The sequence below is a fragment of the Lates calcarifer genome, linkage group LG8 (assembly GCF_001640805.2).
Source record: "Lates calcarifer isolate ASB-BC8 linkage group LG8, TLL_Latcal_v3, whole genome shotgun sequence".
Taxonomy (NCBI): Eukaryota; Metazoa; Chordata; class Actinopteri; family Centropomidae; genus Lates; species Lates calcarifer.
The window spans coordinates 9,551,313-9,575,672 of record NC_066840.1 but is presented as its reverse complement, the minus strand read 5'-3'; the positions used below and the strand labels follow the sequence as shown (position 1 = coordinate 9,575,672).

Here is a 24,360-nt window from a genome sequence, read left to right as displayed (position 1 = left end):
GACGTGAAGGTCCCTCCTCCAGCCTGGGAGTTGTAGTCCTTTAGAGGTTAATGACTGAACTACAAACACCCACATTTGAGCAAAACATGGTCAGTTTATTTATATACGTGTGAATTATATTTTATTTACTTCATTTCCCCCCGTTTTTTTGTCCTGCAATTGTTATTTTATAACTTGGCTTTTTAGCACATTTCTGAAATTGCGTAGGCCTATTTTTCACCAGAAAACGTTTGATTGACAGGACCACCGTTTACATGGACGAATAAGATTTTAAAAATGTACTTTCCTCAATTATTTTTCTAGACAGGCTATGAAATTGCTAAACAAAGACACAGAGGGGAAGGTAACAACAATGAGCAGAATAACAAAATAACAAAAGATAATTATCCAACTGTTACAAATACTGAAGAAAAATACTATAGAAATACTGTAGTGATGCATGCTGAGAGCATGTAAATCGTTATTAGTTTTGTCAAAATTTAAATTCACCACTGTATGTCAAAAAATGTAAATATATAAATTACAGTATCCTAAAAGGTTCCCCCCAAAACAATAAGTACTAAACTAAGTATTAACTTGTCATTGATATATTATTAGAAGAGTTAGTTCTTGGACATTAAAAAAAAGATAAAAAGATGTCAGAATTATTGCACCATGAGTGATATTGCAATAAGTGTTTTTTTCTAATGTTGTAGGATGTCTTCTCTGCTCCTGCGCCCCCTGGTGTTAGAACTTGTTCATCAACTGAACTTTCCTGAAGCCTTCAACTATGATGAAATCTTCTCAACATGGATTTTTTTAAAACAACATTTTGAAATGAAATTAAGTTAATTATGAAATCAAAACAAAGATATATCAGGATGACTGTATTAACTGTCACCCTGAGCATTTGCTTTCCTATCAGCTTCACTGAGAAACTCCTGGTCAGCGTAGATGAGGAAGCCGGTGAAGGTGCTGTCTGTCCAGAAAGGGTCAAAGAAGAGTCCGTTCTGTTCGGAGTAGAAGATCTGCAGCCAGACCTGGTCTTCCTGCTGCAGGTGGAGAACAGTAGAACCAGACGCCACATCATGGTTCCCTGTGTTTGCATCAAATGTCTTGATCTTGTACTGTCCGTTGTGCACCAGCCCAATGGCCAGGTGCTTATTTGCAAGAGTGATATCATAGGTGAAGTAATAAACTCCGGGGATGGCACAGACGAACTTCCCACTGCTGGCGTTGTAGTGATTCCCCTCGTTCAGCAGGATCCGGCTGAAGCGGATGGGCATTCGCTCTTTAGGGTAGCTCTTTGTCACCGCCACAGAGAAGGCAGAGCGAGCTGGGCTGCCGCAGTTGCAGCCTCCAGGAGCTCCTTCCTGGCCCACGTCGCCCAGCTCTCCCTTCGGTCCCCGTTTTCCAGCCACCCCCGGTGTCCCACGTTGCCCCTTCAGTCCACGAGGTCCAGCCTTGCCAATAACCCCCTCACGGCCTTTTACACCTGGCTTGCCCTGGTTCCCAGTCCTCCCTGGATCACCTGACAACAGTGGAAAAATTATGACATGTTTAGTCATAATTACTGATCACAAATACTGAATATAAGAATCAATCACCATTTTATTTGAGCCCAAAAAACAATAAAACAAGTGGTTTTAAGTAGAGAGCAAACAGCAGAGCTCATGAAAGAGTTTCTAGATCTGCTAGTCTTGGACACTGGGACTTTAAGGGAACCAGAAGGCAAGGCTGTGGATGTTGGAAATGCTTCAATAACTGTTTGTCATACAAGCCAGACTTCATGTTTGACAGTAAGAGAAGCATACCAACAGATGAAAGAAAACATAAGAGCTGATTCAAACATAACCACCTCTGTCTCCCTTTCCTCCCTTCTGCCCATCCTTCCCATCCGGGCCATCCTTCCCCGGGGTCCCCTGGGGTCCCTGTGTCCCCGGCGACCCGGGGACACCCGGGGTCCCTGCGGGCCCAGCCGGGCCTGGCAAGCTGCAAACAAGCTGGGAGGAGTGGATGGTGATGTTGCGACCTCTCTTGGACGTGGAATTGGTCGACTGGGAGACGACGACTGACAGCAAACAGAACGTCACGCACATCTGGAGCATGTTGGTCACTGAGGAGTCAAGAGAGGAGTGGGGAGAGTAGCTGATCATGACAATAAATCTGATTTGGGTTGTGTGTGCCAGTCACGATCGGGTGATGCAACTGTCTTGACAAAAATCATGCACTGTACAAGCATACAATCTACAGCTGTAAATCAGTGAGAAAGCATGTACAGTTATCCTAATAGTGTGTATATATAGTTTTTTTATGCTATGACTGCATGCTAAGAGAGAAATATGATTCCTCAACTGTGCACAGGTTAAATAAAAGCAAGGAATGCAGCTTTCAGCATGTTTTCTGCAAAGGGAGTCTATCAGACATTCAAAAAAAAAAAAAAAAAACTCAGATAAACAACTCACCAGTAGAGAAATTATGACCCATGGGCATTTTTCAGATTGATCCAAGTCTTTTTTCTGCATACGAGCGCACAAACTTTCCTACATAATTTTCCAATAATCGGGTGAGATAGCATTCTCCAAGAGAAAGGCTGCAGAGAAATGTGCAGCACAGTGAATCATAGTCCATAACATCCGCCCTGTTTAAGCAAGTACACTGCCAAAAAATACTTTCACCATGATGTCATCATATTCAAGTCTGAGCAACAGCATTGCACAGCTGAAACGGTGACGCATCACTTGTTCACAAACTCATACTATGGGAAAATGGGATATTACATAACAGACGCTGTGAAAAGTACAGTACAAATGATGATAAAGTTCAAGCTTTGTCTATTTTAAATAATAATAGTTCTGTTAGTGTTTTAAAGTTACAAGATCAAAATCAATAGACCAGCACGGTGGTCTGCAGCAGTGTATGAAGTGTACTGTGAATATTACCAGATGTGTTTGTGTTTATCGCTGTGATGCAGAGCCAGGAGCTGGGAGACCAATAAAAATGTTCCAGCTGTTGGGTGAGGCAGTGCCTTGTGTTTAGTAATAGTCTCTCTACAGTATACTTAGCTTTAACTGTCAAACAATGATTTGGAATATCATTAAAACTGTGACTGTGGAAAATTAAAAAACAGTGATCTCTGAAACACTGACTGGTTTGGAAGCCAATCGTGTCCAATATGGAACCAACACAAAACCTCACACACAAAACACACAAAACGTCCAGTTCATAAACACTGAGAACATACTTTACAGTGAAGAGGGAGACATGCTGCGTACAGTGGTCAACTTTTAAAAGCGCACATATTAGCATATTGACAGACACTGGATTTTTAAAATTAGGAATATGGTGTAGATGTCATTTTAAGACCTTTTTAACAGGTAACTGAACTCTTGAAGGAAAACCATATCAGACACAAATTATAACTCAAAGCTCAGTCTGGAGGGGTTTTTAAACATCAAAGGAAAACAATTAGCCTTTTGGTTCATTCTGGCACATTTACAGTGGTGTGGTTAAGTGTGCATAGTCCCTGTAAAAGAAAATCTTTTTAAATGACACAATGTATTCTGACAAATATGTTTTATTTATAAAAAGCGTTAACCCTACTAAGAGTACTTGCTAAAATCACTGTAAAGACTGAGGACAGCTCCAGTTTGTATTTGACTGAAATGTGTTTAAAAGTACCTCTGAATATTGTCATTTTTACATTTAATTTTCTGTTGAACTGGGTTAAGTACAAACTAAATCACACATCGTTACTGTCCTATGGTTTGTCGACCTGTGGCTTCAAAAACAAGAAATGTGCAATACGAAATTAACAAAATACTGTACACAGTTTCTGTAGCATTTGCAACCAAACAGCAGGCTCCTGCTCAAAGTTTACAAGATGAGAGTCGAGTTTTATGAGTCGGAGACTTTTTTTTTCACCGAGCAACTGCTCTGGTAGTGTCCATGGGGAGAGTTTAGGGGGGTCAGCAGGGATAGGTGAGGAGGTCACTGTCCCAGGAAGGAAGCCATGGGATCATCTGGCCGGCTGCGTTTCATGCGGAAGGCCTCCATCTCCTCCTCGGTGGGCGCCTTCACTTCCTGCAGGCTGCTGTACGGCCTCTTCCTCTCATCCAGTTGCATTATTGCTTCTATGTGCTTCACCCGTTTGTCCTCTGCCTCAAGGGCCTGAGAGAAAGAAACAGGTTGAAGTGTCAGTCACAGAAATGAGCCAAACCAGAGATACAGAAAGATGAATGCAGACTCAGGTTTGGCAATTGAAACTTTTTTTTTTTTACCTTCCTCAACTTCTCCCTCTTCTTCTCCTCATCCTCTGAGTCACTGCTGTCAGAGCCACGCTTCTTGTTCTTTTTACTCTTCTTTTTCTTCTTTTTCTCTTTCATCATCTTATCCCGATGCATCTGGTAATGGAAACCATGGATGTAAAGAACATACAATGAGATTTATGTTTACCACGGGCAATAAAGAAAAACCCCAAAACATCTGTTTACTATCAAAAACTTCTGTCAAGTGAAATCTATTCAGTGTCACTTGCCTCCAGCAGAGTTTTGGGCTGTTCCTCCTCCTGTGGCTCAGCGATTCCCTCTTCAAATGGAACACATTCTGAATTGTTCTGCACGTCATTAAAAAGAATGAAAACACTGTGTCACTTACAAATCTAACATCAAACCGAGCCTTTAAACACTGTTAGTACATGTACTCACTAATCCAATTCCAGCCTCTCCTGTGCAGTAACTCTGTTTGACCATGGAGTGACAACACTTGTATCCCCAGCAGCCATCCTTCCAGTAAGAGCCCCAAATACACTGAAAACAGAGGGACAGAGGGATTTTTAAAAATACATAGTAAATGAAATGTTGCAAAATGAGCAAGAGCCCTAGCCTGTTCTGCCATCCTCACAGTGTGGTTGTTGATGAGCACATCCTCCTCATACTTGGAGCGGGCGACGGCCTTCTCGAGTCCCTTCAGTACAGCACCGTGACGAGAGTACTCCACATAGTCCTCTGTCTGGGCCAACAGCAGCTCCCGCGATGGAACATCCAAGTGCTCTTGACCTCCATACTGATTGTCACACACAAAAGCACAAACATAGTCAGTGAAGCCATCAGCCAGTATGGATACTTGTAGGCCCAGGTACACCATTTTGAGATGAAAGGAATCTATTAAAATCCTTGGTTGTTAATCCAAAACAGTGATCTTAGATCACACTGTAAGATATAACAATAGATGTTTAGAGCTTTGGTGACCAAATTCAATCACTGCCAGAATTCTGTCAGAAATTTTGGGCTAAATTCTGACAATGTGACTACAATCCAGAGATATAACCTATATGTCATTAAAAGGCACAAAATACAATCTATGTGCCTATAAACATACACACAGATGCCTTATAGGTCTATGGGAAGTGCCATTTTAAATGATCTGAAGACAAAGAATAAAAATGGTCCAGATGGATGATGTAAGTTGATGAGCTGTCTCTGCCTGCATGATTTATCAATGTACAATCTGACATGCCTCAAAATTGACATCGTACATTCTGATACACAGGAAAACCAAGATTTTATTAGGTCCTTGTTGCACAGCGTGACATGCAATGAACCTGCGAGACTGCTACCTCACAGAGTGCGTGGGCCTTTTCATTACCAGCCTGGTGTTCTAAAACAAAAGATGTCAGGTATGCACCTTCTCCAAGATGCTCTCCCGCTGTTGCTCTTTGAAGTCCTCTTTCTTGACCTTGAAGGATCGGTGGAGCAGCTCCAGCTTGGTGGGGTCGGCCTGCAGATGCACCTCTGAGCCTCTCTCATAGGCCTCCCAGGCAAACACTGTCACATGATGACACATTGACAATCAGTACAGGGGTAAAATACAAATACATGCTGCTTGTGAGTGAATGTAATTTGTGTGGAACTATCCAGTAAAACTGAATCAGTCTGGCTTTTGGTGTCTTGTTTCGTATCTACCTTGTTATAGCAGAACAGTAGACATATTATCATTAGGAAAATAATTTACTGTGCAAATTAGTTATTTTAGCTATGTCTACTAGCTAAGGCAAGGTGACTCCAGGTAGCTAAAACTACAGGTCATTCAGCAGTGTAAAACTACTAACAACTGGTGTCAACAGGCTTTACCTTCAGTAAAATAAGGTTATGATCTTTAACTGCAACTAATATTCCTTCAGTATGTTGAGGATAACACTGGATTTGTTTACTGTTCTGTGCAATATTTCCCTTTATGGTCTTGCTCAAATCAGTTTTGTTGGCCATGAGACAAAAGCACAGACCAACTAAAACAGCTAGAGACGTATCTTCTTTTCCTCCCTCACTCCTTTTACTGTACTATTTTAGACAATTTGTTTTGTCTTGACAACACAATTATCACATTGTTCAAAGAAGCACAATGTGTTTGGATTACCTGCAGTATTTTTGCAGAACACAATTTCATCACTGAAGTGGCCATAATATACTTGTCTTTTTTTTTTAAATATCAGGGAAATACGGTTTCCATGGAGAGAGGCTGAGGAGAGCTGGGGAAAAAAATTCTCTCTGACTTACACTGTGTTTGAGCCATGGTGATTGTGTCCCCAGAATAGCGTGCAAAGTTGTCTCCAGCGTACCCCACTCTGTCAAACAAAACAATTCAGCAATGTTTACAATGTAAGGCAGAGAGGGGTAAGTTATCAGGAAATGCAGCAGCAGTGACTTACTCGTCTGGATTCATGCCAGTATTGGAGTACGGGTTCTCTCTCATGGCTCGAGTCTTTGGATCGTAGTAGGCGGAGTTTGGATCCAGATTCCTCAAGTACTGTGAGAGAACGATGCGAAAAGTTCAGATCATTGATTTGAATAATGTTCCCTTGACTCTCATTTAAATCGGCAGCTATAACAGTGGACATTAGAGGCAACCGCATGTCTCCTCTGTGTTAATTTCATTCAGCAAACATTATCCACCACAGTGGGAAAAGCTGAGAGTAAAGCTCAACATATGCAAATGGGTCTCTTACTTTAGCTGTGTCTTCTCTGATACGAAGATTCCTGACAGTGATTCGTCTCTTGGAGTCAAAGTTCTGGCCGGGCATGTCAATGTCATCTGCATATTTATCTTCATCCTCATCCTCACTGTCATGTTCCCACTCCTGCAGAAAAAAAAACATTTAAATGTTAATTTTCTGGACAAGATTCTGCCCCTTAAATTAGACATCAATAAAATCCATTACCGAACACTTACAGTTTGGTCCAGTTTTCCAGAGGCCAACTCATCCTGAAGTTTCTGTGCCTTCAGAGTTCTTTTGGCCTGAGAGACAGAAACAAATGCAAAGTCAGATTCATGTAGTGGACTACAACTAGATAACACAATTAAAAGGCAGTGTTTTTCCTCTTCCCAACAACCCAACGCTCCAGAGGTCAACCACACTGAATTTACTACTGAACTACTCACCAGGTCTACTTTGGCATACTCTTCCACGATGCGCTGATGTTCCTCAGGGTCATATCCATTCCAGCGATCCCGCTTCCCGTCGTAGTCCATCGAGAGCTGAACCTGAGTGTGTTCGTCTGGTGCTATGCCTGTGCCTGTGTATTTCGCCCCAACTTTTCTAGGTCTCTGATGGGACAAAAGTAAAGGTCAGAGGTTACCATGAAAGTATCTGAATAAAAAATTCTTTTTATATGATGAATTAGGAAGGCGAGAGACAGTTTATTTCTGCTGTAAGATCAATGACTGCTTTAGTCATTTTACCTCCAAACAGTCCTTCTTCTTGTGCGTCATGGCGCCACAATTTTCACAAGCCCCCTTACGAAATTTAGTGACAACTGCATTCTATGTAGGGACACAAAATGATGCTATTAACTTTTAAGTTCATCTATTACTGCCTTATGAAAGTAACTCAAAGAATCATTCTCACTTCTTGTACTCCTCTCTTATACCAATCTCCAATGGCTGAGTAGAGCCTCTCGTTTTCAGTCTGTGGTCTCTGATGCTTTAGCGTGGGCCTTTTGGATGGGTCGATATACCACGGCACTGATGAAATATACTGTGGGATGTGAGGGTTTATGTCCCTGGGGAAGAGAAAAGGCAGAACAAGGGGTCAACAGTTGCTTCACTGTAAATATTGCATGAATGTGATGCACAGTAGGTTGGAGCATTTTTCCTGACACTTAACAGGATCCACTTTCTGTCCAGACATAGGACTTACTTTCCCTCCTCGTCCACCTCAGCTGGAGCATTTCCCAGCTTCCTCTGCTCCTCTAGCTCCTTCTTCTTCCTCCAGTCCTCCCTGGTCATCTTCTTGGGCTCATCCAGGCCCACGATGCCCTCCGAGCTGACGCTGGCTTGCTCGGTCATGTCTGAACCTGCCACCACAAATACACCATGGCAAATTATCAACACAGCCGTCTAACACAGTGGAGTGCTCAGCAGAAACATAAATGTCAGGGAAATAGTCCCTCCACTATCGTCTTACTCATGCTAACCCAAGCGCGATAGCATTTTGTTCACAGTTATAGAAGTTAAAACCGTCGCTAACCATAGGCCGAAGCTAACCTAGCTGTTGACTTGAACGTCGAAGAAGTGTTTTATCTCTTACAAACCGAATTAATCAATAGCTTATGATGAAAAGAAAGTTTTGTTACCTTAGAAAGATCCGGCTTATGTCAAGTGTTGGTGTTTCCTTTGTAAAAGCGGCAATTTTCCCTTTAGTTTGTTATGTTTCTAAGTTCGTCACTTGTGTTCCCTTCTTCTAAAGCCTCATCGTCGCCATTTTAAATCAAGCACAGCTACGTCACGTCCTCTTCTTCCTCTGTGGTGTTGACGTCATGACTGTGGGAAACAGCGACATCTAGAGGACGCAGCTGTTCGCACTGTTTACCTCCATGTGACGCCTCAACCACAACCACTGTTTACATTACTAATCACAACTTTTTTCCTTCCTGTGCGGTATATGACAGATGTTGTAATACTTTTTCACAACTCCTCCGAAATGTAAGTGACGCTCATTTCATTCACATCAGTAAATCAATTTTGGAAAATAACTAGTACTATTTTGATGCACCTAGTACTTTACTTTCTATTTATGCTATTTTATAACTTGTTAAAATTGACTGCATTTATACCAGCTGCCAAATTAAACATCAATGAATAAATAATCATAATCCAGTAATATAGATATTAGTCTGAAATTGTCCATTGATGCTAATACTCTGTGTACAGTAGACTGGTAATTTTGCTCAGGGGCACAAGCACACTTTGCCTGTTCAATTACCAACAGGGAAAAGCGGGATACAAGGCTAGGGCACCAAACCTCCTTGGGCCACAAAAGCTCCAGGTTTACTGTGTTTGTATTCAGTCCAAGGTTCTTTGGAAAAATGCACAGTATCAACAGATAGAGGCACCTGATCTTGAGTCCCTGTCTTGAAGAGAGTCCCTGTCCCTGCATCAAAATCTAGTTTTAACCATTTTGTTCAAATTTTGTGCTACACACTATACTTTGATTTAATCATGTTTTACAGCCTAAAACATTGTCAGAATATAATGCATAATGTAAAAGACCATAGCATCGATAAATATAGAATATGGTTCACATAAAGCGCCAATCTATCAAAAGTAGTTCATTTTTATTTACATCATTCAGACCTGGTAAATATGTCCTGTGAAACTGTATTTGACCTGCAAGGTTTATGATAAATTGCGTGAGTCTGGCAGAAAATAGATTGCAGTGAAAAACCTTCAAGTCACAGATGGTTACCAGCTGTACTTTATGCAAAAAGTCAAGCCTTCTGACACGGATATAAGTGGGAACCAAAAAACTCTTTTTAACCTCCTGACTGTTGATGCAGGTTGCTTACTTACCAAATATGGCAGCTACAGCTTAAATGTAGCTTTGCGATATGTTACTTTAACTCAAAACAAAACTCTGTCAGGTGTGACTGTAAAGAGAACGAAATACTGGATACCAGATGAATAAGTACTTTGTTTTTATTCTAATTTAGTTAATGGAACAGCAGTGATGGGTGTAAAACCAATGTTAGTGATATCTGTGATGCATATTTAGGTTGTGCAATGTCACTGCATTATTTCATTTCAATGTGCATCCGATCCTGAGCTCTGACCTGCCTGTATGGAGAGAAAAAAGGGTGAATTAATAGAAACAGTAAATCATGAAAAAAAAAATAATAATAATTTGTTTTGTCTTGACAAGAATCATTTCAGTCTTGATGACTCCAGTGGGTTTATTTATGCATTCCTCAGAAGCACCAAACAGGTATTGTTGTGCCTAACTGTAAAATGGACCAATGAGAACGCTTTTTTTTTTTTATCACTCTTGTAATTAGAAAGACAAGGTTAAGACAGTAACAACAACATAAGATGCCCTTATGGTGACAAGTTTGGTCAGGTGAAAACTTCTCACCTTTTTTCTTATATTCCAAACATTAAAAAAAGGCCAAAAAATGTAAACAATATTTAGAGAAAGAACCAAAGAACATAACAGCACCAGACACAAATAAACATATTGACAGAAGTATAAAGAGACGGACTGAGTCAGTCCTCAAGCCTTAGCACCAGTACACATCCCCACTGTACGCCCAGCAGTCTGAGGATGAGAAGGCAATGTAGTACCAAAGTGAAGGCAGTGTTGCGTTCAAGTAGGTACCAAAATATCAAACTCTTTTTGTCCCTTGAATGTCTCTTGAGAGTTTTTTCTTGAGTAGTTATAAAGGAATAGATGGACTGAGTCATTTACCGTCGTCCTCCACTCTGCCCCACTCCTCCATATCCTCCCCCTCCACCTCTCCATCATCAGCGTCTTCATCCACATAACCACCCCAGGTGTCATACACATTCCCTCCCTCGTCGTCGTCCTCCTCCTCCTCATCGTCATCTTCCTCCAGCAGGCCACCTCCATACAGCGGCTCCTCCTCCTCCTCCTCCTCCTCCTCCTCCTCGTCTTCCACTATCTCCATCTCCATTTCATCCTCTTCCTCGTCTGCTTCCTCATCATCGTCGTCGTCGTCTTCCACCTCCTCCACCTCCAACCCGCACACCTCCCCGTCTTCCACCTCACCGTCCTCTCTCTGATCCTTGGAGGAGGTAAGAGTGGAGAACGCCTTCCCCTCAGTCCTGTCTGTGAGGTAACACCTGCTGGAGGGGACAAAGCTCGAGGTAGCAGTCTTTGTATTGATGTAGAGGCGGGGAGGGGGCTCTGGCCTGCCCAGCGTGGCCTGGCCCGCAGGGGAGGAGATGGGAGCGGCAGAGGAACCAGCTCTTCTGGAGTCTGGGAGCAGCGAGGGAGCGACGGGCAAGGCCATGCCCCCGGGCCTCACAGAGGTCGTGTTGGGCATGTACTCACGGATCTCCCCTGGCTCCAACGGGTCGGGCCCACAGGGGTCATGTTCGCTGCACGACAGTTTGCCATCCAGCTTGGAAATGAAGAGCATGCCTTCACGATGCTCCTTACAGTAAGAGCTGGGACACATCTCGCAGAACGAAGCCGCCTCTTTTCCACAAATGTCACACTGGTGCCACGGACACTCCCACCGCCCTGCAGACAAGATTAGTGTCAGAACAAAGAGTATAGCTTTTGTTTTTTTACGTTAAAAGGCACAAACAGTAACATTTTCACCAAAAAGAGGTTAGAAGTAGAAGTCTGTTTAGAAAATTGGAATAATGAGACTATTAAAATCTGAAGGCAGCTATGCAGCTGGCAGTGAGCTTAAAAACAGAAATGTTATCAGCACATGTTCAAGGACAAAGTTTAGTTAAATAAATCCAGTCCTATTGTTATGCAGCCCAAAACATAGCTGCTAAACATTTTGCTGTTTAGTCCACTTTCGTCCAATTTCAGCCAAACATTACAATAACATCAAGGTCAAAGTATCAAATCCTCAAATAATTCATTTATTATAATTCACAGATAAACGTTCTATTATTATATTACCTTCCACCAAAATAAGACCTACATTAGTTATCTAATATGGGTTGCAAAGAAGTTTTTCCCTCTTTGGGGAGCTGCTTGAGGATATCTGTCGGTTGTCGGTTTAATGTGAACTAAATGACAATTACTTTAACAGTAACAGCCCTCCACCTCTACTTGCCTGCAGGCCTCTTGGCCAGGTTGAGACAGTCGGCGTGATAGACCTTCGGGCAGCCTGGCTTCTTACAGGACACTATCTGTCCCCCGTCACCGCAGCTGAAGCACTCGTCTTCTCTCTCCTTGGTCACTTCCTGCTTGGTCTTCTTCTTCATGGGGACCTTCCTTTTTCCCTCCTTCAGTTTCAGTTTCTCTGCGGGCGGCTGGTTCTGAACAAGAGCAGGAAGATTACAGGAAGATTAAGTTCTACATTTCAGCAAGGGTGGTCAGAGGATCATCTGAAGGGTGTAAGTTGTGCTCATTAGGCGCTAAAAATGTTCAACTGTGCACTCTTACCTTTGGCCGGACACCGAGGAAACCACTGCAGTTGGGTGCTCCACATTTACAGGCAGTTTTCCCATTACCAAGACACTCCAGGTTGTAGTTGAAAGTCAGCTCCACACCTAAAGTACACGTCACATTAGCTCTATGCTGCACTTGGTAGATTAATACAAAACACCAAGAGTGAGGTGTACGCTGAGACTCAAACCTTTTGGGATGTCTTGTAGAGCAAACAGCCCCACCCTGGTGTCCCCGTTCACAGTCCACTTCTGGGTCTCACAGTTTGGCTGGCAACTGTGGTTCATGAAGCGAGCCTGGTTCCCTTTGGGTCCGGCATCAATGATCCGGTCCTGGAGTTTAAAAATAAATAAAGACGAGCAGGTTTGTGCCAAGCATCTGATCTACATTGTGAATCAAGTGGGTTGATAAGCTGTACCATACACACATGATCACATTTGCAGGTATTTAGCATAAATTCACCTTGTCCAGTGTAAGCATGTAGAAGTTACAGATGTCGTTCTCCTGGGCGTGTCTGATCCTGGCTCGGCATTCTTCTTCATCTATCACCTCTCCCACATATTCACTCACAAAGGCTCCCTGAGAAGCAACAAAGCAAAAACGAAATAACAAAGATGATGAAATAGGGGAATAATTATAATCTTATTAGTAATTACGATTCAAAAATCTTGCGTCAAATTTTTTTCCAACCTACCTTCTTGATGTCTGACACGCCACGTAAACCCCAGCCGCAGGACAGTGTCCTGAAAATCTCCACCGTTGTGTACTGGCGCTTTGTGAAGGCCTGGTTTTGACATCTCTCCCCCGCCGCACACACCTGAGGGTGGCACTCATACATCAACATGCGGTTAATGCACTCTGAGTCGATGCCGCAGGGGTTCTCGTCGGAGGCCTTACAGTTGCAACGTGGAATCTCTGACAGGTCAGCCGTGATGATCTGCACCTTCCCGATTGGCCGGTTTACCTAAGAGACGAGAGGCAGGGGCATGATTTTCACTGTCCATCTCAGTGAACTGGTCTGAGGTCAGTCTAGATGAGCACAGACATATATCTGGTGACACACAGTACCTTAATGTGTCTGTATGGAGGAGGTTTCTTGTCGTTCTTTCTGTCCTCCTGAAGCTGCCTCATTTCCTTTTCTGCCTGGAGCTCTCTGAACCTCTCTGCTGCTTCAGTCAGGGCTATAAATACATACATGATCTTTACTATTAAAGCACAAACTTGGGGTAAGACTAGAAAAAAAAAGATGCATAAGAGAGTATTTTCAGTCAAGCACATGGGAAAATACAGTCAGTGAACTTCAGCACACACCCTTTTTGTACACAGCATCTGCACCCTTCCCCATTTTCTCAATGTTGTGAGTGTCACCCTCCATGTAAGGGAAGACTCTGGCCTGGTATGTCCACACAAAATCTTTGGAGCCAAAGAACTGCACTGGAAACTCTCCAACCTCATGTTTCATCCTCAAGATGTTGTTTGGAACATCTTTGGCGAGACAGACTTCTGCAGGCCACCACCTAAAGAGTTAGATACAAATGCAGGGGTACGTCAGCTGCATCCATAGAGCCTCTCTGTGTACAGAAAGGTGATGTTGCACCCTTACCTGTAACGTCCCCATTTGACCCACAGTATGTCCTTAATACGAGGCTTCTTTCCAGCTTTGCAGTCGTTGCAGAACCAGCTGCCCTGAGGCATCTCCATATTCAAACATTCCCTATGGAAAGCAGCAGGACAGGCCTCGCAGCACAGCAGGCTGCCCCCTATGAAATCACAGCAAACACACAACACACTGATTATGGCTAAGATGCTATCAGAATTTAGTTTACTGAATAAATAAATTTGGCAATTTTATTATTGGATCTATTAATGTTACAAACAATGACAAACAGCCAGTGTAAGTTACCAGATCCCAAAGGGGGTGTCAACAGTCTATAAACCACAAGTTTTTTAAATTAACAATCTGAAACATCTGAGGTATAACCAGCAACTAAATACCACAATATTTATTGCAGCTGTCATCAGTTGTGTTTCCATGATCAGAACTCTTGTTGGTTGTTGTTTCAGCACGACGACTGACAGAAAGCACACATAATGACAATAATGAAGAAACAATAAACTATGCCAATTCATGCCATCAGTGTTTCTAATGATGGCGCTAAACTGAAAACATGTGCCAGTGTTAAGTTATGACATATTCTTTCGGGGAACGAGGGGCTTTTATCATCAGAATTGTGCATGGATAGAGCAGACAACTAGAAAAAAAACCCAGTTTTAGAGATAAATTTCCCAAGTGGAAGCATTTAAGTGGAAAGTGGGATGGGGCATAAAAATTAATTTACAAGTCATTATGCTCTCCTGAAGCGCAGGCTCTTTTATGGATGTTACTATCATCTGAAACACAGAGACAGCTTGGAAAAGACAACACCAACACCTGAACTCATAGAAGGAAATGTATAATGTACATCACAGGAGTAAAAGTCTTTCAAAGCCTGGCAAATTAAAGTCACCATTAAATAAGACCAGACTCACCTTCAGAGCAGACAAAGCACCAGCTGACGTTGATGTGTTCGTGGTTCTTGCAGCCTTTGCGGGGAGTGAAGTGGTTCGGACAGAGGAAACTGTTGTTTGCCAGCACCAAGCTGCCTGCTGCCATGCAGTTGTCATTGGCGTGATAAGCCACGGGGCAGCGCACGCACCGAGCCAGTCGACCTAGAATAAAAACACAGGGGAGCAGAGGCAGCTTAATCCATGCACATGTGGAACTTTAATTGAAGTTTTGTAACAATAACCTGACTGTGCTCTCAGACCACTGATCACTTTAAATGCACTGTCACCTCGTCTCCTCTCACCTCGATTAACATAAATTGATTCAGTTTTACAGGATTATCAGGAGAGATGGCACCACGGTGCGTAAGGAGATCACCTAAATGTGCCAAGTTTAACTTCCAAGTGTACTGTGCCAAAATCCTGCACAGCGACTGTTTTACAGAGCCGGGTCAAAGTGCCAAAATCCAAGATTACACACACTGTTTGCATTGCCAGCAACAGGAGCTGTTTCGAGGTTGTTGTATGACCAAAGCATCGCAGGCTACTGGCTCTGTTTCTCATGACGCATAAGCAAAGATGCCAAAGAGTTATCGCTTACAGCCACTTGATTAATAGGCATACCTCCTCCTGGTTTACACTTAAACAGTGACTCATTCACGATGAAAAAAAAAAAATTAAGCACCAAGCACACTTCCTAATATCTCCCATTATGAAACTGAAAGCCGTTAAATAAGCTCAGAGGAGATTGTCAATTGTATTCAAACTCACACATGATATGCAAATAACCAAAGATGATGTGGAGAATCTGTGATCTTAGCTCGTAAAATTAGGAAATGTATGAAGCCCTGAAGTCCACATGGTTCATTTCTAACATGCCATCATATTATGTGGTGCTTACCTTTAGAACTGCAGACGTTGAGTGGGTTGGTGATGTGGCAGGACAGACAAACATGCAGAGGGCAGCGGAAACCTTTGTTATGAGGCTGGGTTGCAGAGTAGGCCAGTATACAGTCGGTGTGGTAGAACTTCCCGCACAGTGGTATCATGCAGCGCTTCACCCCATTACCAGACTTCTTACATACAAAGCATGTGTGGACACCTAGAGGGGAACACAAACTAATAAGCATTTCTAAACTCAAGTATGTAAGAACACAACCCCCATCAGACACAGAGTGTACTCACCAGTCTTGCATTCACGACAGAGGAATTTCCCCTTGGGAGCCACAGACAGACCAATACACTGAGGGTGAAAGGCTCCGTAACAGTGGCCTTCACACACCAGCAGGTCTCCTGTCCTCTCGCATACCTGCATACACACAAATACACAATAAGAAACATGCTAATGAGCTGCCTGCTACAAATGACGATGTGTCAGAAACTCAGCCATACAAAGCAAAAATACATATACTTCCTGATTGATTATCTCACCTGACAAACATTCTCCTTTAAGGATGCAGCCCCTATTTTCCCTTTTACATCCACATGGGAAGAGACGCTGTCATTCAAACCAACAGATAGCACCTACAGAGATGAAGACAGAGCTGTTGTTACCCATGCTCATGAACGTAGGACCACAGATCCTTTCCTCTTTGATGGATGACCTATGACTTTTGAACAACACTACAACATGCTCACCTCAGGTTTGGGAGTTAGTGTTCCAGTGTGTACATCTTGTTTCTCCTCAGTGCTGCAGGCCTCCGTCTCTGCCTCCTGCTTGGGGGTCTTGGATCCTTGGGGGCTGGGAGGTCTGTCTGGAGTGAGGTCACCGTGGACATCTTTGCTAACTGAGTCCTGGGAGGTACCAACAGGGGCAGAGGATGTGCTGGGACCAGGCTTCTCTCTCTCTCTCTCTCTCCTCACAGACCCAACCTATAAAATGTGAGATTATTTGAGATGATTAAATAAAGTGTGATCTATTAATTTTAACATCATACTTTTGCTGGGATGTGAGGATAGTGACAGAATTTGCTTTTGAAGAACCTGAGATTTCTTGACTAACACCTTCACCTCTGAGGTAACTCCACTGTGACGCTTCTGCTCCTAGAAAACACACAGATAACACATTGTGACCACACATACATTTTCAGTACTGGTCCAAAATACTCACTCACACACACACACACACACACACACACACACACACACACACACACACACACACACAGGTACACTTGCTAACTGCCATCTTAGTCCTAACATACCTTCTTTTTTGAAGAAGACACAGACACTTCTTCTATGGTACATTCCAGCACCTTATGTGACAGCTTCCTTGGCCTCTTTCTTTCTTGAGATAATAACCCCATGTCTACAGTAAAAAAAACATAAATAAATAATGCATTATCTATTCAAATGTAATAATACTATTTGAGGGACAAAAATGGTTATTGCACAATAAAAGATTTCAAATATTCCATACAGCAACACTGGTCTACTTTCTGAGTTAAACATGATATTCAGTAAAAAAAAAAAAAAAAAAGACGCCTTTAATCAAATGTATTTACCAGATTCAGGAGGTAGATCAGTTTCGTCTGCTGTCTCTGTGTCAAGGGGGGGTTGTGTTGGGGCTGGGGATACTGAGGAAGCCAGAGGAGAAAGCTCATCCTGAGACGGACTCTGATCAGACTCTGCCAGAGCCTCGGTGGGATCCACAGAAGACGAGGCTGAGGTAACGGTTCCTGGTGTGGTACTGAGATCATGGAGCTCTGTCATCCCTGATATCTGCTGTGCACACACACAAAAACAAAGACATCAGATACGCAGCTTGGAAATAAATACACAGGGTGTCTTTACCTGTGTTGGGTTGAAAAGTCCATCAACCTAACCCAGCTGTAAGACCATAAATGATGGAATGATACGCCTATTTGTACAGACATAATCAGAATGGTGAGGTTACTATGATGCATAGTTATCCTAATTATTTCCTTAAAATCTATATTTCAGAGCAATTTATTCACACGTGATGAATGATCTTATTTAGACTTGGGAAAGTACAAGAAGTTTTATATTTATGCAGAAGGCCAATTGATTGAAGTCTGGCCAAATGTGCCAGATATACATTATGTCTTATCCTCTGGAAAGTTTCAAATGCAGAGTCTAAATGTACTGTAATTTAAAGGCAACACCTTCTTTACACAATATGTACACAATATAGAATATTTTCAGTGGAGACACATTTTATTCTGTAGGCTGCACAGTCAACACTTAAGATCACATACACACCTGGACATTCAAACACAGAACTTTCAAGAATCAAGTGAATAAAAGATCCTAAATGTTTAAGTCAGTTGTAGTTATGTGCTTCCATTGTAAGGAAACTCAAAGATGAACTTCTTACCATTTTGGAAGATTCTGAGGTGTGTTTCTTTGATTTCTTTTTTGGGGAAAATATTTGTTCATACTCCTCAGTTGACTCCAGGAGCCTTTTAGTTGGTTTCCGGAGACGTTTGTTCTCTGGAAGTCCTGTGTAAACACATGTGACATACATATCATTTGGTTACTCATTTTACCATCTTGGCAGACAAACTAAAAGGCAGCAGTTTGTGTCTTACCGGCTGCGCTGCTTGTCTCTAGGAAGTGCGAATCATTCTCATCCTGCTTCTCAACTCCCAGATCGAGATCTGGTGATGCTCTCGTGGCGTAAGACCCATTCACCCCGGCAGGCGCCTCACTCATAACCTCACCCTTGTTTTCAGCAGACTCTCCGACCACCTGCCAGCGCTTCTTTGGAGCCACCATGGATTCCGAGTTCTTGTCGAGGTAGCTGGACAGGGGATTGGCGGCGGCGATAACAGGAGGACCAGACCTAGGGTCCGCTAAGTCGGCATGGCCGCTAACAAACTCTCTGCCATAAGCCAAGTCAGCCAGGTCTGAAGAAAGGCCAGGTATGCTGAGTTTCAGTTTGGCAGGTAGTCTTTGTTTTCTACGCTGCTTGTCTGAGCCCCCGATCTGAGAGCGACCAGGAAAGTCTTCACAGTGGTAGGTGTCAGCTGACATGATAGCTTTGGTCCTGCTCTTGCTTTTCACTGCCGTGCTGTGGGGCGTTGTGGATTTCCCCAACTGGCCATTCTCCGTTTTGATTCTTTCAGCGAATCCATCGCAGGAACCTCCTGTAGCAGTAGGGATGACCAAGGGTTCCTCTTTGATCAGGACTGGTGATGGCGGGACAGTCAGGGGTTTGCCCTCTTTTTCTCTGATATCATGCATGTCTTTAAGCAGCATCAGGAAGGTACTGAATTTATAATTGGTATCAGGTCGAAATACACTGAGCTCAGAGTCGCTGCTGTCCTCCTTCACAAGAGATTTAAACATTAGCTCCTTGACATCCTGAAAGGCATCCATTGGAGACAGAGATGGGGAAGAAGAAGATGAAACATCTGGGACAACATTTTCTGTCTTGACCTTAACAGGTTGCGCAGTGGGAACACTTGAGCCTGCACACTTAGACTTTATCAATGAGCCATTACGAATTAGTTTCTTATCGGGCTTCCTTGCACGCCTTTTCGGAGAGCTGTGATCAGCAGAGGACGATGCATTGCTGGGGGATTCCCAGCTAGGAGACATTTCAGTTTTGATGGGTGCATTAGCAGGTATATTATTAGGACAATCGTCACTGTGGGCATCTGTAGAGATTTGGCTTGCAGCCAGTGCATCTTTGAGATCCGTCTCTTCCTCTGCTTTCAGAGCCCTCGTCATCAGACGGCTGCTGGCAGGGAGATTCATAGAGTGCTTTTCAGTCGAACTGTACAACCGTTCGTTACAGCTGCCCAAACTCTGTTCAGAATTTGTATCTTTAGACGTCAATTTATTTGTTAAAATGCTATCGCAGGAATCTGTGCGTTGGTTCACTTTTTCAGTGAACTTTGTTTTAGCTTTTGTTGAACCCTGTTCTTTTCGGACCGATCCGTCTACTTCCTGTATCGGAGACACTGCTGTGCGTTTAGGACGATGCAGCATTGGAACTGAATCCAGATCAGCATAAGGGGAGTCCGTTGGCTCTTCTTTCAGTGCACAAGTTGTTGTATGAAACTGGTCCGTCGTATTCGTGCCAGCGGAGGATTCCTTTGATCCACCGACTATATGGCCAAATATGTCTGACAAACATTTCTTTTTCTTCCTGGAAGCTTTGCTCTTATTGGACTGAACTGTAGAGTTTTTTAAGAGATGGTGCTCGTTTTCACTGGCGGGCATGTTTGGTGATGGGGTTCGGCCAGGGTCCACAGAGGGGGAGGGGGGTTCCTGTGGCTTTTCAGTGGGGACTGGGCTGGGTACACGCTCCTCTCCGTTGATAGATACTGAAAGCACACTTTCAGTATTCCTTTGTCGACCAGGAAGGAGATACTCAGCTTCTGCCACACTGACTTTCCACGCAGTCAGTAAGCTTTTGGGTATCTGCCAAGAAAAGAATTAACATTCAAAATAATGTTCAGTGCTCACAGTACATTCTTAGCTCTTTTAAGTTATTTCAGATATTTACCGTATACTTGTAGTCTTTCTCCTTCTGCTTCCCTCTCCGTCTAAGCACAGGTAAGTCTTCAAACTGATGGCCTCCTTCAAAAGGGAGAATGACATTCCCTGGGACCCAGGAACATTCTACAATCTCCCCGATCGTCTCCAGGAAATACATCCGACAAGGACGGGGACTGGGAACTGCAACAAAGTAAAATAGTTGTCAACTTATTGATTAAATTACACACAAGAGACTCCCTTTGGTGGATTTTAATCTGTCACGTAAAAGTCAAGTTGAGGGGAAACAATTAGATAATAAATCTATATGCAAATCAAACCTCACCTTTCATCTTAGTGTGGGACCCCTGGTCTGGATCGCTGGTGACTTGGCAGGGCCACCAGGGCCGTCTGTTGAACTTTGCCCACACCAAGTCCCCCTCCAAGTATTTCACTGTAGGAAGAGGCTTTTTCTTTGGGCTGTTGGACTAACCAGAACAAGAAAACACTTTAACATCTAATTTAGAAAACTGAGGTTCTGTATATCACATAGTGAGAATCAAATCAAAATTTGTGTCATGATTAAACTCATATTCTGACTGATAGCCGATTTAAAGAGAAGATCCTCTTTTGTATTATTTACTTGTGAATCCCAATATAATAATAACACTGTTAGGAACCTGTATTATCTGTTGCATTAGCACCAACTTTGAACTGCTCTTTTGTGTTCATATTTTTAATCTTTGGTCCCTGTGCATGGTGTAATGCCTTCCTAAACGATCAATAAAAATACTATTTGAGTGACACTGTTATGAGTCTACATCTGGCAGCTGTACAGGTTGAATAATTTATACATAGTTATCATTTTGATACATAGACACTGCTACTTACTTTCTCCATAGAAATACATAGCCAAGATAAACTTTATAAACTAAGTATTTTAGGTGTTTCAGACTCACATTAGAGTTGGTGCCAGCGGGTGAAATAAGTCCAGGGTCAACAGGAGAAGCAAGTTCACCATCACTGTCTGATTCCTCGCCCAAGCTCCACCCATCTCTCATAGTGATTTCGGGCAGTGCACTGGGGCTTAGTGTAGGGTTGAGCTCAGATATAGTTTTGGACATCAGATTAAAGACAGTGGGTTTGTACGTTCTTCTGTCCACCCCTGCATCACGCGTGGTCTTACTGTCTGCAACAGTTCGATCCTGACTCAACTTTTGGGAGTGGTGAAAAGGCGTCAGGTCCTCACTACTGTTGTGATCCCCCTCCTCCTCGTCCTCCTCCTCCTCCTTAATGTCACTGCTGTCAAACAGCGTGGACTCAAAATGCAGATAGCCGTTTGGGATGGGAGAGCAGCGCTCCAAGCTGTCAGGACTGTGAGGCGAGAAGCCATTCCTGTTCACGTCCTGCAGAGTCTCAAAGGGCTCCATGTCCTCATTGCCCGGGGAAGGGGGCAGCTGGACCGACGGCGCCTCAAACTCGTCGTCATCGTCGTCACTGATTGGGCTTGCACAGTGCAAGTGGTTCCTTGGGTGGAGGTCCCTCTCGAGGTCAGGCCTGTTGACCACAGTGTTCAGGTCCTGCAGCCTCTTCAGCGGGCTGTAGCAGTGAGTTCGGTCTGGCTGATTGTACCCCAGTACAGCTGGCTGTTTGAGACTGGAGGATGGCAGTTGCACAGGTGACGGTTGGTCTGACCCACGCTTCACAATGCCACATTGGTTTCCATAGGAAGTGCTCACAAGGCCATTGCGGGGCCTCAGCTCTGGCTGGCCTGAACCAAACACTGAGCCCCTAACAGCCTGTCTGTATGACTGATTCATGTTGTCATGGCCATATCCTGTCAAATAAAAAAAGAGGCAGGTTAGATAAGAGAAACGTGCCATGTAAGTTCCTCCATAACTACACTCTGTGAGGGCTACAGAGGATTGTATACTGTCCAATAAAATACAACATGCTGACAATCACATAAAAACATTGCGGAAATAGAGCGGCAGTCCTACCCAGTCCGACAGAAACCAGCAATGGACTGCTCGTACACAGACAGACACACACACATACACACACACACACTAATAAGCCGACATTGCATGGCCTCCATACTAGAGGCCGGTCGGACGACACAAGACAGAACACAGAACGCAATCGCTGGCCCGCTCTGTTCACACATTTCATTCACTAACTATCTGAAAATAGTACCGCTTTGTCTGATGGGTTGTGGGTCATGGCGATCGCTGACTATACCACAGTCAATGGAGGAGCGCTGAGGCAGTAGTAGAGGCAGTGACACTGAGCCATCACAGAAACAGTGAGTGGCTCACACAAACAAGCTACAACCACACACCGAGATAGGAAGCTACTATTAACCCACACAAAAAAAGGAGAGGGTGCTGATCGGCACTAAGTTCACAACACCGTCAACACGTGGAAAAACGCGAAAAACTCACCATTTGGAGGTCGGTCACCGTGAAACCAACAATGGATGTTTGATAATGTGGCACAAAGCGAGTGTTTTTCTCGGTTTGTGAAAGCGGATCTGCACAATCCCAGCTGCAGCAGCACTAGCAGGCCAAGGCACCGCTCTCATTCTCTCTGCACTTCATCGCCTCATCTGCGGCGGCCCTCTGAAAAAAAAACTGTCACCTTAAATGCAAAATAACAAGTAAATCTCCATTACGCTGCAACACAACACAGCGGCGAAATTCAGTGTGCCATAACCGGTCCCCTAACAGCCACAGCGGTTTATTTACTACATGATTTTTTTGCCTGCTGTCGAAGTGCCCCCGGTTATGTTAAAACAAGCCCAGACTGACTGTGTTGGTGAGCAGCAACCAATCGGCACTGCTACCCAACCCCCCGTCTACACAGGGCCGTGACACTCACCCTCCGAAACACACACGCGCACACTTACAGGCACGCACGCACGCACACTAACACGCACGTGCGCGCGCTTGCACATCCAGGTGAAGTTTCTCACAGTCATTGGTATATAATAACACCTACGTGACATAATAATCGCAAATGAATGAATGACCCGTTTTTAAAAAATTGCCCCATTTCTGCGCGTCTGGCCCGCTGCTTTCTGACTTTAACTGTACTGACCGGCGCAGGCCTGTTTCTGTTTGTCTCGGCGCAGCGGCGGGGGGGAGATCGAGAAAGCAAAAATGATTGCAGTGCGCAAACAGCCACACCGCACGGCCTCTCCGGTCAAACCAAACTCCGTGCGCCATGTTGCCTCTCTCTCCACAGAGTCCTCTGACATGAGGAAACAGGCCGCTAGGCGTTCAGGAAAAGAAGAGAAAGGAGGAATCTAAGTGTCTTAAAGCGTGCATAACACTCGGGTTTTTTATAGCTCCGATTAATAAAAAATACACACACACACACACACACACACACCAGTGGTTGTCTTCAAGTTTGCTCTCACATGACATTTATGAGGATTTGTAAAATCGCGCGTTGTAAAATCAAATTGATGAATATCCACAAACGCGCAAACGTAGAGTGCACAATAGGCTCGCTACAGTGGGCCAGTCCTTGAAGATCAAACAAAGACCATCCTGTTACACGCCGACTTGACAGCAGAGGAGCTTACCTCTCTGTGCAGATTACTTTAGTGTATAACAGGGTTGTCGGCTCAGATCTTTGGGTGGTTCGTTTCCACAACCGTTTTAAGGTGAACGGTCCCGTAGAAAGACCAGATTCGAGAAGTAAGTAGTTCACCCACCCTAAAAGATCAGCTGCCTGACGTTTGTATTCAAACAAGACCTTTTAGTAGTCATCTAGACCAGTTCTGCTATCACACAGCGTAGAGACACGCTCAGAAAGTCAAATTGTGACTGTAAATACGTCGCAATTCAATGTAATAGGGGTAAATAAAGGTATTATTACAAGGTGATTACTATTGTCTTGGGACACGAGCCCCCTTGTGTCCACAGGGAGAATTACATGCTTTCGATTTGACAGACGATAAG

General features: G+C 43.6%; 3 protein-coding genes across 6 annotated transcripts; all 3 read right to left on the bottom strand.

The window, feature by feature from the left end:
* Positions 1 to 74: 74 nt before the first annotated feature.
* c1qtnf2 (C1q and TNF related 2) lies at positions 75 to 3,062 on the bottom strand. The gene is made up of 3 exons (XM_018675753.2): positions 2,445 to 3,062; positions 1,838 to 2,095; positions 75 to 1,510 (listed from the first exon to the last, which is right to left on the bottom strand). The coding sequence occupies exons 1-3, from the start codon at positions 2,470 to 2,472 to the stop codon at positions 870 to 872; spliced, it is 927 nt and encodes a 308-aa protein (XP_018531269.1). The 5' UTR covers positions 2,473 to 3,062; the 3' UTR covers positions 75 to 869.
* Positions 3,063 to 3,538: 476 nt separating this feature from the next.
* On the bottom strand, positions 3,539 to 8,777 carry slu7 (SLU7 homolog, splicing factor). Its single transcript, XM_018675751.2, has 15 exons — positions 8,610 to 8,777; positions 8,174 to 8,330; positions 7,883 to 8,036; positions 7,717 to 7,797; positions 7,417 to 7,581; positions 7,207 to 7,272; positions 6,983 to 7,114; positions 6,686 to 6,783; positions 6,534 to 6,601; positions 5,665 to 5,804; positions 4,882 to 5,043; positions 4,686 to 4,787; positions 4,517 to 4,594; positions 4,260 to 4,382; positions 3,539 to 4,149 (listed from the first exon to the last, which is right to left on the bottom strand). The coding sequence occupies exons 2-15, from the start codon at positions 8,320 to 8,322 to the stop codon at positions 3,970 to 3,972; spliced, it is 1,698 nt and encodes a 565-aa protein (XP_018531267.1). The 5' UTR covers positions 8,323 to 8,330; positions 8,610 to 8,777; the 3' UTR covers positions 3,539 to 3,969.
* A 1,156-nt stretch (positions 8,778 to 9,933) lies between these two features.
* nsd1a (nuclear receptor binding SET domain protein 1a) lies at positions 9,934 to 23,309 on the bottom strand. Of its 4 annotated transcripts, none has more exons than XM_018675749.2 (24): positions 22,837 to 23,309; positions 21,352 to 22,229; positions 20,739 to 20,880; positions 20,424 to 20,596; positions 18,499 to 20,338; positions 18,285 to 18,409; positions 17,452 to 17,671; positions 17,152 to 17,255; positions 16,958 to 16,990; positions 16,586 to 16,819; positions 16,379 to 16,471; positions 16,133 to 16,256; positions 15,849 to 16,049; positions 14,933 to 15,112; positions 14,007 to 14,163; positions 13,715 to 13,920; positions 13,472 to 13,584; positions 13,098 to 13,367; positions 12,866 to 12,982; positions 12,594 to 12,735; positions 12,401 to 12,507; positions 12,069 to 12,273; positions 10,718 to 11,515; positions 9,934 to 10,089 (listed from the first exon to the last, which is right to left on the bottom strand). In XM_018675749.2, exons 2-24 carry the CDS (start codon positions 22,210 to 22,212, stop codon positions 10,052 to 10,054), a joined length of 6,483 nt encoding a protein of 2,160 aa, XP_018531265.2. In that variant the 5' UTR covers positions 22,213 to 22,229; positions 22,837 to 23,309; the 3' UTR covers positions 9,934 to 10,051. The 4 variants fall into 4 exon arrangements, with proteins under 4 accessions (XP_018531265.2, XP_050928184.1, XP_018531264.2 ...); XM_051072227.1 differs by having other exon boundaries at positions 16,931 to 16,990; positions 22,837 to 23,308; XM_018675748.2 differs by having other exon boundaries at positions 16,931 to 16,990; positions 17,452 to 17,668; positions 22,837 to 23,308.
* Positions 23,310 to 24,360: the final 1,051 nt, after the last annotated feature.

Excerpts from the sequence above, each read along its gene's own strand:
- c1qtnf2 (XM_018675753.2), bottom strand. The coding sequence starts at position 2,472 with ATGCCCATGGGTCATAATTTCTCTACTG. Across the intron at positions 2,096-2,444 it reads GGGTCATAATTTCTCTACTG|TGACCAACATGCTCCAGATG; the intron begins GTGAGTTGTTTA and ends TTGACTCCTCAG. Across the intron at positions 1,511-1,837 it reads GGGAGGAAAGGGAGACAGAG|GTGATCCAGGGAGGACTGGG; the intron begins GTGGTTATGTTT and ends CACTGTTGTCAG.
- slu7 (XM_018675751.2), bottom strand. The coding sequence starts at position 8,322 with ATGACCGAGCAAGCCAGCGTCAGCTCGGAGGGCATCGTGGGCCTGGAT. Across the intron at positions 7,798-7,882 it reads ATAAGAGAGGAGTACAAGAA|AATGCAGTTGTCACTAAATT; the intron begins GTGAGAATGATT and ends GTCCCTACATAG. Across the intron at positions 5,044-5,664 it reads GGGAGAGCATCTTGGAGAAG|TATGGAGGTCAAGAGCACTT; the intron begins GTGCATACCTGA and ends TGTGACAATCAG.
- nsd1a (XM_051072227.1), bottom strand. The coding sequence starts at position 22,212 with ATGAATCAGTCATACAGACAGGCTGTTAGGGGCTCAGTGTTTGGTTCA. Across the intron at positions 18,410-18,498 it reads AGAGACAAGCAGCGCAGCCG|GACTTCCAGAGAACAAACGT; the intron begins GTAAGACACAAA and ends GTGTTTACACAG. Across the intron at positions 12,736-12,865 it reads ACATGCTTACACTGGACAAG|GACCGGATCATTGATGCCGG; the intron begins GTGAATTTATGC and ends TTTAAACTCCAG.